This window comes from Lithobates pipiens, unplaced genomic scaffold, assembly GCF_037356315.1.
Source record: "Lithobates pipiens isolate NorthernLeopardFrog02 unplaced genomic scaffold, aLitPip1_a1.2 Scaffold_18, whole genome shotgun sequence".
Classification (NCBI taxonomy): domain Eukaryota; kingdom Metazoa; phylum Chordata; class Amphibia; order Anura; family Ranidae; genus Lithobates; species Lithobates pipiens.
The window spans coordinates 555,530,938-555,545,948 of NW_027507758.1; the positions used below are offsets into that span (position 1 = coordinate 555,530,938).

Consider the following 15,011-nt stretch of genomic DNA (forward strand, 5'->3'; position numbering starts at 1 on the left):
GCCACACACGCTTGACACCATCTGAACCAAAGTTTATCTTGGTCTCATCAGAGCACAGGACATGGTTTCGTAATCCATGTCCTTAGTCTGCTTGTCTTCAGCAAACTCTTTGCGGGCTTTCTTGTGCATCATCTTTAGAAGAGGCTCCCTTCTGGGATGACAGCCATGCAGACCAATTTGATGCAGTGTGCGGAGTATGGTCTGGGCACTGGAAGGCTGACCCCCCCCACTCCTTCAACCTCTGCAGCAATACTAGCAACACTCATACATCTATTTCCCAAAGACAAGCTCTGGATATGATGCTGAGCATGTGCGCTCAACTTCTTTGGTTGACCACTGCAAGGCCTGTTCTGAGTGGAACCTGTCCTGTTAAACCGCTGTATGGTCTTGGCCCCCTTGCTGCAGCTCAGTTTCAGGGTCTTGGTAATCTTCTTAAAGACTAGGCCATCTTTATGTAGCAATAATTTTTTTCAGATCCCCAGAGAGTTTTTTGCCATGAGGTGCCATGTTGAACTTCCAGTGACCAGTATGAGAGAGTGAGAGCAATAACACCAAATTTAACTCACCTGTTTCCCATTCATACCTGAGACCTTGTAACACTAATAAGTCACATGACACCGGGGAGGTAAAATGGCTAATTGGGCCCAATTTGGACATTTTCACTTAATGGTGTACTCACTTTTGTTTCCAGTGGTTTAGACATTAATGGCAGCCGCCGGTGTCCTTAGCAACCAGTAACTGTTAGGCCGCGTACACACGAGAGGATTGTCCGTCCAACTTAGTCCGCTGAAACTGTTTCAGCGGACAATCCGCTCGTGTGTGGGCTTCAGCGGACTTTTTCAGCGGACAGTCTGACGGACTAAGTCTTTCGGAATTTCCGTAATTTTGTCCGTCCAAACTTGGTTTCAGCGGACAGTCCGCTCGTGAGTAGGCAAGTTGGACGGACTAAGTATGGCGCATGCTCAGAAAGGATTTACACGTCGAAAGGTTGCATTGCAGTGTATTGGACGTCGTATTTCTAGTCCCGTCGTACGTGCTGTACACGTCATCGCGCAAGCTTTCAGCGGACTGTCTGTTCGTCATGTGTGGTCAAGTCCGTTCATTCAAAAGTTGGACGGACTGTCTGTCGGATTGTCTGACGAACTTAGTTGGGCAGACAATCCGCCCGTGTGTACGCTGCCTTATGGTTATTAAGGACACGGTGGCCACCCACTCCTTAACAACCATGGTGTTTACTGGTTGTTAAGGATGCCGGCAGCTGCTGATGCCTTAATTAGTTGCCGCCTGCCCACCGCAAATAATGGCGGGGCAGTGTGGCGCTCGTTCTGGGACGCCGTCATATGACCAGAACAGCCGCTCTTGCGCCCCCATGGGGGCATGCAGCGAACGCGGCCGTGTCGTGTTGCTAGGACACGACACCGCCCGATCTCTGTAAAGAGCCGCGTCCGCAGCTCTTTAACCATGTGATCAGCTGTATCTAATAATACCTGGTCACATGTAAATATGGAGATGCTAGTAATTGGCGCCCCCTCGCCTCACACTGACAGTTTGTGATGAGGAGAGCCAATCAGCAGGGGACAACAAAACATGTAATCAGGGCACAGATCATCAGTGCCCTGATTACATTATTGTGCCAACAGTGTCACCAGTCAGTGCCCAACAGTGGCAGCAATCAGTGCCCATTAGTGATGCCAGTCAGTGCCAGCTATCAGTGCCTCCTATCAGTGCTGCTCATCAATGCCCATCACTGCTGTCCATCAATGCCTACCAGTGTCGCCCATCAGTGTCACCCATAAATGCCCATCAGTGCCACCTATCAGTGCCCATCAGTGCCGCCTATCAGTGCCCATTAGTGCTGCCTATCAGTGCTCATCAATGCCACTTATCAGTGCTCAAAAGTGGGGCATATAAGTGCCTCCGCATCAGTGCAATCTAATCAGTGCCCATAAGTGCCACCTCATTAATGCCCACCAGTTCAGCCTATCAGTGCCGCCCCATCAGCACACATCAGTGAAGGAGAAAAGTTACTTATTTACAAAATTATTATTATTATTTTTTCAACATTTTTGGTCTTTTTTCTGTAAAAAATAAAAAACCCAGCAGTGATTAAATATCACCAAAAGAAAGTTCTATTTGTGTGAAGAAATTGATAAAATTTAATTTGGGTACAGTATAGCATGACCGCGCAATTGTCATTCAAAGTGTGACATCGCTGAAAGCTGAAAAATGGCCTGGGCAGCAAGGGAGTGTAAGTGCCCTGTAGGCAAGTGGTTAAAGTGGAGGGCCACCCTGAAAAAAAAAAAATAATTACAAAAAAAATCTAAAAAAATGAAAAAATATTTTTTTTTTACTTACCAGAAATGCCTGTTGCTAGGCACATAATCCTAATCTTCCTCTTCCTCCTCCGTGGAGATCTTATTTCTTCTCTCCTCGTAGCGTTGTCTTCTGGGTAATGGGTCACGCTGTGTTCTGGGAACTGTGTGTCCCATTCACAAAGCGCTGCGCGACTTGCGCATGCGCAGTAGGAAACGGGCAGTGAAGCTGTTTCCCTTAGAAGTAATGGCGGCGCCGGGACCCGAGAGCCGAGGGATGGGTCGGCCTCGGGCGGCCGACATCGTGGGCGCCCTGGACAGGTAAGTCGGCTTATTAAGTCAGCAGCTGCAGTGTTTGCAGCTGCTGACTTTAAATTTTTTTTTTTTAAACGGCCCTCCTCTTTAAATAAACAAATTGAGAGAATCCTGGCTTGATACCATGGTCACCAGAACTAGGGCCCTCACTGGAAGATTTCTGCTCTATGTTCTGATGCCAATCCAAAATGTGGGATTTTCTTTTATTTTTAGTTCTAATGATAACTGTAAACAGGACAAATCTCCCTAACAGCTGCACAAACTGCATAAAAACTGCATACAAAAATGACAGATGTTCTAGTCAGTTTTGCCTTTTGGAGTAACTCCCATGCATGATTTTTACCTATAGGTAAGCCTATAATAAGTCTTACCTATACTTATTGTAAATATCTCCGAAAGTTTAGGAAATATTTATTGTACTTGCAGCCAGTGAAGTCACCAGCACATGTGCTCTGAAGGAACAGCATACCCGGGCTGTTCCTTCAGCCGTGTGCTGTAAATGGTGGCTCTGGTGCACGCATGAGCGGGAGTGACGTCATCTTGGCTCTGGCCAATCACACAGCCGGAGTCCGTGAACTGAAGGAAGACCGGGTAAAGATGGAAGCCCTTCAGCGTTGACAGCGCACCACTGGAGGGCTTCATTCTAAGGTAAGTAGTTGTTGCGATGCATACTAGCGTATTATGATATTGCCTCGCAGGTTTTTTTTTAAAAAAAAAAAGGAAAAAAAAAAAGCAAGCTGTTTACTACCGCTTTAAAGATCCAACCTTATTTTATTATCCATTACGTTCCCATAATTCACATACATATAATAAGCATGGATATAGTACATCAAACTTACGTCTCTAGGAACTTAACGCAGTCTCTATGACCGTATATCTCTGCAATTCTGCGAGGGGTGTCGCCATGTATGTCTGTAGTGTCAACGGGAGCGTGCAGTGAATGGAGAGTACGAAGAACGATCAGCTTTCCGGATTCTGCTGCAAAGTGTGCTGGAGTCCAACCAATGTCTGTCCTGAGACAAGCCCGGGCACCATAATCTATCAATAGCTTCACCGTATCAGACTGGCCTGATGGATGCAAAAATAATGTTTTCTGAAATAAGCAAACAGTGAGAATAGCTCTCCTGTCTACCCTGAGACACACAATATTGTATAGAGGGTATTAAGAAACACTAATTAGTGCGATTAGTAGGCAGCCCAGGACCTTACAACCTAATACTTTATATCTATGCCCAGTCCCCCCTGTACTGTACTAGTGATTCTTAATCATATTAGGACCAAGTCCTGGTAAATTCTTCCAAAACCTTCCATGGGCCAAAAAGAAAAACAGGGATTTTTGCCAGGTGGAACTTGGTGGAACCTTTGGCTCAGACCATTTGGTGCCTGCTTGCCACAATCGCTTGTACACACAGAAGTCTGGTTTTTGTGTTTACAAGTGACAGCTCTGCACTCTCTGTGTAGCCCCCTGAACTCTGCACTCTGTATGTAATGCAATCCTGGTATTTAATGACCTTTAAGACCCTCCTACTGTTCGTTAAATTTGGCTGACCCCAGTATTTAATGTGATTTGGAGGGTGTGGGGTTTTGGGGTATCATGGTTGAGTTCCAGCACCTATTATTTGAGAAAAAAGCCCTGATATTGATACAGTAAAAGTATGGGAATACAAAATATGTATTGACATTCTGGCAGGGTCAATGGATGGGGCAAGCAATGTCAATATAATGTCCAGTACCTTTAGCTGCAGCCCAGTGCAATGCGGTCCGGTCATTCCAGTCAATGTCCTTATAATTCGGATCATACAAATCCTTCTTCAGGATCTCAGACACCAAGTCATAATCCCCAAGAGCTGCTGCTTGATGGAGTTCAGTCACATCAGCCATCTCAACGTTTTCTGTCAAAATAGAGGTTTGAAAAAATGTTTTTACTATTTTTGGATAATACCTTCCTATCATCTTCACATCAATCTGCTCAACACTGGGGGCCAAAATAATACCCTGTACTTTGGAGTATGAAAGAGCATGCAACTTACTTCATGTGACAATGCTGGGTCAATCAACACCGTGACAAGGAGGGTCCATAGCTCTGCATAATCTATAGCTCCATAGTCCCTCTTGGTGGCTTAATGGGGCAGTAGAGGTGAGAAAGGAAATAATGCTGGAGAGGAAAAGTTAAAGCAAAACTGCTTCTTTGGGGGGGTTTTTTCCAATAGGACAGATAGCCTGGAAATGTGAACATTTGTTGACAGCCCCATCTGCTGGCTACCTATGAAAATACAGCATCTTTATATGCAATATGTAATTTTTCTTTACTAAAAATAAAACCATTCTTTAAAAAAATATTAAACATTTTGGTAACATATATTTTTATTTGTTTGAGAGTATTTCACAAGTGTAGCAACTTAGCTAGCAGGAAAACCAGGTACAAAAGATATCAGGATTAAAATTTGAATGAATCAGCAAGTAAACTTTGTCCCCCAAGTCGGTTTAAACACAACTGTAGCACTATTTGTACTGATCTTCAATAATTACACATGAATATTGATCTTCAGCTCCCAAGCAGAAACATTAACAATGTCCTTGGTGCACTTACATAGTTACATAGTAGGTGAGGTTGAAAAAAGACACAAGTCCATCAAGTCCAACCTATGTGTGTGAAATTACATTGTATATCCCTGTATGTTGTGGTCGTTCAGGTGCTTATCTAATAGTTTTTTGAAACTATTGATGCTCCCCACTAGGGATGACCTAGTCGCTGGATAGCAAGAGTGGATTAGCACCGCTGGAATCTTTTTTTTATTTTTTTCATTTTTAATAAAGGAATTTTTCAAAAGTGTGTTTGTCTTATTTAACCATTTTGACACTTTCTTTGTGAAATGGTAGGGGTACTTTTGTACCCCCTTACCATTTCAAACAGGGGGGGGGCCGGGATCTGGGGGTCCCCTTGTTAAAGGGGGCTTCCAGATTCTGATAAGCCCCCCGCCCGCAGACCCTCACAACCAACGGCCAGGGTTGTGAGGATGAGGCCCTTGTCCTTATCAACATGGGGACAAGGTGCTTTGAGGGGTCACAGACCCCCAAAGCATCCTCCCAATGTTGAGGGTATGTGGCCTGGTACGGTTCAGGAGGGAGGGGGGCCGCTCTCTCGTCCCCCCCTCTTTTCCTGCGGCCTGCCAGGTTGCGTGCTCGGATAAAGGGTCTGATATGGATTTTTAGGGGGACCCCCACGTCAATTTTTTTTTAAATTTGATGCGGGGTTCCCTTTAATATCCATATCAGACCTGAAGGGTCTGGTATGGATATTTGGGGGGACCCCCACGTCAATTTTTTTTTAATTTGACACGGGGTTCCCCTTAATATCCATGTCAGACCTGAAGGGCCTGGTAATTGAATTTAGGAAATTTAAAGGAATATTAAACTTTTATTGTTTCACTTTAATCATTATTAAAATCACTGCTCCTGAAAAAACGGCCGTTTTTAAAACTTTTTTTTGCATTGATCCGTGTCCCCTGGGGCAGGACCCAGGTCCCCAAACACTTTTTAGGACAGTAACCTGCATATTACCCTTTAAAATGAGCACTTTAGATTGTGAACGTTCGAGTCCCATAGACTTTAATAGGGTTCTAAAGTTCACACGAAGTTTAGGTCTGTTCGCAGGTTCTGGTGCGAACCGAACAGGGGGGGTGTTCGGCTCATCCCTACTCCCCACGGAAACCACCATCTGTGGAAGGGAATTCCACATCCTTGCCGCTCTTGCAGTAAAGATTCCACTACGCAGTTTAAGGTTAAACCTCTTTTCTTCTAATTTTAATAAGTGGCTACTTGTCTTAATAAACTCCCTTTCTTGGAAAAGTTTTATCTCTATTGTGGGGTCACCAGTATGATATCTGTAAATTGAAAACATATCCCCTTCTCAAGCGTCTCTTCTCCAGAGAGAATAAGATCAGTGCTCGTAACTTTTCTTCATAACTAATATCCTCCAGACCCTTTCTTAGTCTTGTTGCCCTTCCCTGTACTCGCTCCATTTCCAGCACATCCTTCCTGAGGACTGGTGCCCAGAACTGGACAGCATACTCCAGGTGCAGCCAGGCCAGAGTCATGTAGAGTGGGAGAATTATCGCTTTATCTCTTGAGTTAATCCCCTTTTTAATGCATGCCAATATTCTGTTTGCTTTGTTTGCAGCAGCCATTGCTGAGCCTATCATCTACTAGGATCCCCAGGTCCTTTTCCATCCTTGATTCCCCCAGAGGTTCTCCCCCAGTCAGTAGATTGCATTCATATTTTTGCCATCCAAATGCATTATTTTATATTTTTCCACATTTAACCTCATTTGCCATGTGGTTGCCCACCCCATTAATTTGTTCAGATCTACTTGCAAGGTTTCCACATTCTGTGGAGAAGTTACTGCCCTGCTTAGCTTAGTATCATCTGCGAATACAGAGATTGAACTGTTTATCCCATCCTCCGGGTCGTTTAAGAACAAATTTAACAGGATTGGTCCAAGGACAGAACCCTGGGGGACCCCATTTTCCACCCCTGACCATTCAGAGTACTCCCCATTTATCACCACCCTCTGAACTAGCCCTTGTAGCCCGTTTTCAATCCATGTACTCGCCCTATGGTGCATGCCAAGGGACCTTACTTTGTACAGTAAACGTTTATGGGGAACTGTATCAAATGCTTTTGCCAAATCCAGATACACCATGTCTACGGGCCCCCCTTTATCTAGATGGCAGCTCACCTACTCATAGAAGATTAATAGATTGGTTTGGCAAGAACGATTCTTCATGAATCCATGCTGATTACTGCCAATGATACCATTTTCATTACTAAAATCTTGTATATAGTCCCTTATCATCCCCTCCAAGAACTTGCATACTTTTGATGTTAGGCTAACTGGTCTATAATTCCCAGGGATATGGTTTGGCACTTTTTTCAATATTTGTGCTACATTGGCTTTTCTCCAATCAGCTGGTACCATTCCAGTCAGTAGTCTGTCAGTAAAAATTAGAAACAATGGTCTGGCAATTACATGACTGAGTTCCCCAAGGACCCTCAGGTGCAAGTCATCTAGTCCAGATGACTTATTAATGTTAAGTTTTTCAAGTCTATTTCTAATTCTGTCCTCTATTAGCCATGATGGTGCTTCGTGTGACGTATCATGAGGATAAACACTGCAGTTTTGGTTACTGAAGCCCCCGATTCCCTCGTGAAGAGTGAGGAGAAGAATAAATTCAATAGCTTTGCCCTCTCACCATCCTTTGTAAACTTTGTCCTCATTCTTTATTGGGCGAAAATGGTCTGTCCTCCCCCTTTTACTGTTTATATACGTAAAGAATTTCTTAAGATTTTTTTTTCCTCTCCTCCACTATGTGTCTTTCCAGTTCTATCTTAGCCACCCTAATTGCACCATTACATTTCTTGTTTCATTCCTTGTAAAGTTTGAATGCTGAAGATGATCCCTTAGCCTTGTATTTTAAGGCCTTCTCCTTTGCTTTTATATGCATTTTTACATTAGCGTTAAACCACCCAGGACTTTAATTTGCTCTTTTAAATTTCTTTCCCACTGGGATGCACTGGCTAATGTCCTTATTTAATATGCTCTTAAAGCAAATCCATCTCTTCTCCGTGTTCTTTGTTCCTAAGATTTTATCCCAATTAATAACTTCTAGCAAGGTTCATAGTTCAGGGAAGTTTGCTCTTGTGAAATTCAGTGTCTTTGTATTCGCCTTATGTTTCCTATTTGTGTGATTTATACTGAAGCTAATCGACCTGTCATCGCTGTTTCCTAAGTTGTTCCGTATTTCCACATCCATGATCAGGTCTGTATTGTTGGTAATCAGTAGGTCTAGTAACGCTTTCTTTCTAGTTGGTGCGTATACCAGCTGACCCATGAAATTGTCCTGTAAGACATTTAGGAACTTGCAAGTCTTAGACAAATGTGTGGTTCCTTCTTCCCAGTCTATGTCTGGATAATTAAAATCCCCCATTATGATGACACTTCCCATCCTTGCTGCTAATCCAAATTGTGATAGGAGGTCTGTCTCCCCCTCCTCCCTCAGGTTAGGGGACCTATAGCATACCCCCAGTATTACTTTCCCCTTAGTTTCATTCCTTTGGAGCCTTACCCATAAGGATTCCACCTCCTCCCTAGCTCCCTTAGCGATGTCATCTCTCACATTCACTTGCACATTATTCTTGTTCCAGATCACAGCCAGACTTCTTTTCTAAGCGGAGATCTCCACCTTAAGTAAAGGCAGCTGGAACAGCCAGCAACCGAATACAACAACTCCTTCCGCATCCATATAGGCATCCCCTGATCAACTTGCGCGCTAATAGCCTCAAGCACGGCGGCAAGTCTGATACCTAGCCCCACCTCAGGATCAATACCCTGATCAGGATCATCATCTTAGGCCCATAGTACCATCAACAGCATCCACAAACCATGTGCTACTTCAAATACTCAGCTGAAGTTCTGCACAGACTAAGGAACATCAACACCACATTGCCATCTTCCATACAAAAAATACTTCAAAGAGAACAACTATTAAAAACCGGATGACAAGCAGCTCCCAACCACAGGAAGACATCTACTCGACCACTACAATTAGATTGCGCCTTGATTAACGCCAGGTCTGCAGTCAAACATAGACTGGAAGTACACGACTTCATCATCGAGAACAATGTAGATTGTCTCTTCATCACCGAAAGCTGGTTAACCTCTGACTGCAACACCATCCTCACCGAATTGGTGCCGGAAAACTACAGGATCCTAACCGAACACCGGATAGGGAAAAAAGGAGGAGGCCTAGCAGTGATCTTTAAAGGTCACCTGGATCTCACTAAACCATCATCTCAGAACCCAGTGTCTTTTATGGAAACCCTGACGCTACATTTTCAACCAACACCCCATGACACCACTCATATTCTACTGTGCTACAGACCACCGGGACCAAAGTCCAATCTTCTTTCACCCCTCACGGAATCCTTTGCAATGCACACCCTAAAATTCAAAAATTTCCTGGCACTCGGAGATTTCAACCTTTGGGCAAACGAGCCTAAAGACCCCATCGCGACTGCCTGCATCAATCAACTAGAAGAACTGGGTCTACAGCAACTGATAAAGACTCCCACGCATGGGTCAGGACACACCCTGGACCTCATTTTCAAACAGAACATCGACGTCAACATATGCGACAACATAACTCTGCCATGGACGGATCACCACGCCATCAAATTCAAAATCACTACCAACATCACCAACGCAAAACGGAAACCTGTAACAACGCACTGGACCAGATCGCATAAAAAAACTGTACTCCGAAGCCTTCAAAACCACTCTGTCCAAAAAAATATCTACAATAACCTTAAACCACTCTACGGAGGAAACACTCAACTCCCTGAACAAGGCATTACTGCAATCAGCAGACTCGGTAGCACCAAAACGCAGGGCTCTCATCAGGAAGAAAAATGCTGGGTGGTTTAATAGCTCCCTCTCCGTACTAAAGCAAGAACGCAGAAGAGCGGAAAGAACATGGAGAAGAAATCCCACCGAGGAAAACCTATTTAACTACAAAGGTCTGACAGAGAATTATCGGAAAGCAATCTTCAAAGCCAAAAAGGACCACTTCTCATATACAATCTCAACGGCCGCAAACCAACCACGGGAACTGTTTAAACTGGTTAATCAATCAATGAATCCGGTGTGCCTAGAACCCCCAGAAAGCGAATCCCAGGATTACTGTGACAAACTGTCAGATTTTTTCATCGATAAAGTCAAAACCATCAGGGAAACAATTTGTCAGAAGAAAACATCCGACCTCAGCCAGCAAATACATAAAGAGGATGTCCGCACCAACATACCGCAACCGCCAAAATTTTCACTATCCCCAATTACCGTAGACACCGCAAAAAACATCATTAATAAACTGCGTGACAGTACCTCACCTATTGACATCATCCCCACAAAACTACTGAAAGAATGCTCCGACATCGTGGCTCCAACCATAACCCACCTCATAAACCGATCATTCCACGAAGGGATTGTTCCCAGCATCCTCAAACAAGGCATCGTCAAACCTCTACTCAAGAAACCAAACCTGGACCCTCAGGATCCAAACAACCGTAGGCCAATTACAAGCCTCAACACCATTTCTAAGATCATGGAGAAAGCTGTAGTACATCAGCTACAACTTCACCTGGATACTCACAAACTCCTGGACCCGCTGCAATCAGGCTTCCGCCCGGGTCATGGAACAGAAACAGCTCTCCTCAAGATTTGGGATGACGCCCTCGAAGCGGCAGATGACGGAGAGCCGTGTCTCCTCGTACTGCTAGACCTAAGTGCAGCGTTTGATACAGTAGATCACAATACTCTACTCGTCCGCCTCACAGAAGTAGCCGGAGTCCAAGACATAGATCTCCATTGGTTCGCGTCCTTCCTAGGAAATCGGTCACAGACAGTGAAACTAGGAAAATTCCTCTCCGAAACTCGGGCAGTCACCTGCGGAGTCCCTCAAGGCTCTCCGTTGTCACCCGTTCTCTTCAACATTTACATTCGCCCACTCCTTCAAATCATCAGATGCTCAGATCTCTGCTTCCACTCTTACGCTGACGACACGCAACTTTATTTCCGGATCAATGGGAAAAAAGATCACCAACAACAACTTGAAAACTGCCTCAAATCAATAGAGGACTGGATGACCACCAACTCCCTCCAGCTGAACCAATCAAAGACAGAGCTTCTTATCTTACACCCAAATCATAAGCCCGCAACCAAAACCTCCTGGTCTCCACCAACCGTCTTTGGGCAGACTATCTCCCCAAAGACCAAAGCGAAGAGTCTCGGGGTTATTTTAGACGCACAAATGTCAATGGATGCGCAAATAGGAGCAGTAGTCAGTCGATCTCACCATCTGCTGCGCATGCTTCGCAGACTCATCCCTTTTATCCCAAAGAATGACAAAGCAGTGGTAGTTGGAACAATCATTAATTCACGACTGGACTACGCAAACTCGCTTTACATAGGATTACCACAATATCAACTTGCGCGATTACAACTGATCCAAAACACGGCGGCAAGGCTGATAACAGGAAAAAAACCCTGGGAATCCATTTCTCCTTCACTGAGGAGCTTACATTGGCTAACCGTAAAAAATCGGATCACGTTCAAGACCCTTTGCCTCACCCACAAATGCGTGCATAGAGAAGCTCCGCAATACCTAATGGAGAAAATAAATCATTACACACCAAACCGCAGTCTTCGATCAGCCAACAAAAACCTCCTCCTCGTGCCCAAAGCCCGGTATAAATCCAAGGGGGATCGGAGATTCGCTGTCCAAGGGCCTCGGCTATGGAATGCTCTACCAATAAACATCCGCCTGGAAGAAAATCACCTGGCTTTTAGGAAAAAACTCAAGACCTTCCTCTTTTAGCAGATGATCAAAGCTCGCCACAGCGCCTAGAGGCGATTCAGTTCGCATTGTGCGCTATATAAGTATTTCATTCATTCATTCATTCTTGTTATACAGGCATACCCCTCCCAGGGCAGGACTTAAGGTGGTGGGCTTGAGTCATTTTCGGGCCCTACCTTCTATACATTACCATATTTATCGGCATATAACACGTGCCAGCATATAACATGCACCCCAAGTTTAGGAGGGAATTTTAAGGAAAAAAAACTTTTAGGAGGGAAGTTTAAAGAAAAAACCTTTTATTATTTAAATGCCCATCCATGCAGCCTTATCAGTGTCCATCTGCAGCCTTGCCCCTCCATCTGCTGCCTTATCTAGTGTCATTGCAGCCTTGTCAGTGTCATTTGCAGCCTTGTTAGTGTAGCCTTTTCATTTGCCCCGGTGTCCTTTGTCCTCTCAGTTCCTCTTGCAGTCCCGAGCAGAGGCGAGAGTAGCCGAGTGTACTCGGCTCGGCTCACAGTTACACCCAGTCCCTATGTTATGTCCATCATAGGGCGGGACTGGGCGTGACTGTGAGCTTGGGGCCCCCTATTGGGCGGGGCCCATGGGCTTGAGCCCAAGTCCGGCCCTGCCCCTCCCCCTTTTTTACCCTCTCTATCAATGCAATAAATGAAATACCCTTGAATGGTTGGCAGCCAATCATGAGAGCTGTTGAACCAAGTCTCTGAAATTCCCACAAAATCAAAATCCTCCTTGTACAACAGTATCTCTAGTTCTCCCATCTTGTCTGCCAGGCTCCTGGCATTGGTGAACATGCCATGTAATTTAGACCGGTCGCATACTGTCTTCTTATTGAGTGTTCCGAGGTTGCAAATAGGACTTGTTATTATACTTACCTCGGGTTTATGTATGTCATGAAAATCTCACGAAGAGATTGTCCTCCAGGTCTTCTAATGTACGATCGTCGCGGGTACGCACGATCGTACGAACGCCCTTACGTTCGTACACAGGTGCGCGTGCACGCGTCCGTATTGGCGCCAAACGGCCTATTTAAACCAGCCTCTTGCCAACAGTCTTTGCTGTCTGCTCTACAGCGTTATATCTGTGAGACCTGATCCGTATTGTTTGTTCCTGTTTGACCCGGCCTGCCTGTGACCTATCTGCTATCCGCCTGCACCCGACCTCGGCTTGTTGTGACTATTCTCCTGCCTGTTCCCTTGTACTTCGTTTCTGTCTGGTATCCGATTCGGCTTGCTCTGACCATCCGTCTGCTAAAAGGGTAACCTGCTTATACTGAACTGTTCATCTGCTATAAGTGCCTGCTCATATTGAGCTACCTATCTGCTGCAAGTCACCTGCTTATACTGAACTGTGTCATCTGCTACAAGTGATCTGTTAGTATTGAACTGTTCATCTGCTATAAGTGCCTGCTCATATTGAACTACCTATCTGCTGCAAGTCACCTGCTTATACTGAACTGTGTCATCTGCTACACGTAACCTGCTAGTATTGCACTGTCCATCTGCTCCTAGTGCCTGCTTATATTGACTGTTTATCTGCTGCAAGCACTTGTGTATATTACACTGTTCACCTGCTACAAGTGGCCTGCTTTCCTGCACTGCTTATTGCCAAGTTACCTGCTCCTTTGAACTGTGTATCTGCTATAAACTACCTGCTGATCCCTTCACTGTGATTACCTGCTCCACTGAACTTCGCCTACCCATCCTACCCATCTGTTGATCCTGCCAGGCACCTGTACCCCTCCTTACTCCTGTGTTCCCTGTTACATTGCCAGGAAACCGGTAGTGGGAGTCGTAAAGGAGGCCTCTCTCCGCAATCCGGGCTCGCTACTAGAAGGTACGTGATAATGTACTTTAGTCAACCTACCACTAATGCCCCCAATACTACCCTCTGGACCCTCCGCCCCGTCGCCCAGTTTAAAAGCCCCTCTAACTTTTCAGCCATCTTCACTCCTAGCAGATCTGGACAAACCTCATTTAGGTGCAGTCTGTCCCTTCTATAGAGCTGGTAACCGACTGAAAAGTCGCTCCAGTTCTCCAGGAACCCAAACCCCACCTTACTATACCAGCTCCTCAGCCACTTGTTTGGTTTCCTAATCTCCCTCTGCCTTTCTGGTGTGGCTGGAGGTACCGGTAGTATTTCTGAGAATACTACCTTGGAGGTCCTTTTCCTCAATTCAGCTACTAAGTCCCTAAAATCGTTCTTTAGAACACTCCATCTTCCTCTGACTTTGTCATTGGTGCCCAGGTGCACCATGACAGCCGGGTCTTTCCCAGCCCCTCACAATAATCTGTCCACCAGATCCGTGATGTGCCGAACCCAAGCGCTCGGTACACAGCATATAGTTTGGCGCTTCAGGTCTTTGTCACAGATTGCCCTCTCTGTCCTACAAATCTGGCTTTCCTTTCCCTTTGCTTCCCCCCCCCCCCCCCGGACTCTCACTGGAGGAGTTCTTCCCCTGGCAGCTAGGGGAGTCCCTCAGCTCCAGCGGTGCTGGTCCCTGACTGGTTTCACCAATGTCACTCAACGGGGCGTACTTTTTGGGATGTTCCACTTCCAGCCCAGGATTGACCTCCCTGGAACTTTCCCCTCCACCCTTCCTGACTGTCACCCATCTACTCTTTTCTGGTGCCTGCACCTCTTTGTCTCCACCTGCCTCTGTGCTGGCCTTTGCTGGCACCTGCCGGGTATGTTCCCAGCTCTCCTATAGTATGGATGGTCTTCTGAGTGCTGACAGTTGCTTCCCTAGATTTAGAACCTGGGCTTCCAGGGAAACAATGTGCTTACATTTTGCACAGCAGTATTCGCCCTTGATGAGGAATGCATACATGCCGCAAGATGTATACCCGCCGGGCATCATACCTACTAATTTAATGAGGATTGGGGATTATACCCTGTCCAAACTAACTAACAACTAGCTTCCTGACACTAATACTCAACAATACACAGGTA

At 45.4% G+C, this 15,011-nt stretch overlaps 1 protein-coding gene across 1 annotated transcript in view; it reads right to left on the reverse strand.

Moving 5' to 3' along the window:
* Positions 1-15,011, reverse strand: part of ANKRD66 (ankyrin repeat domain 66) — a 43,837-nt gene that overhangs the window by 12,255 nt on the left and 16,571 nt on the right. Inside the window, exons 2-3 of the mRNA XM_077488931.1 lie at positions 4,361-4,519; positions 3,467-3,695 (exon numbers count right to left, since the gene is read on the reverse strand). Of these exons, the coding sequence (XP_077345057.1) occupies positions 3,467-3,695; positions 4,361-4,508 (377 nt within the window). The 5' untranslated portion in view covers positions 4,509-4,519. The remainder of the gene's footprint in view (positions 1-3,466; positions 3,696-4,360; positions 4,520-15,011) is intronic.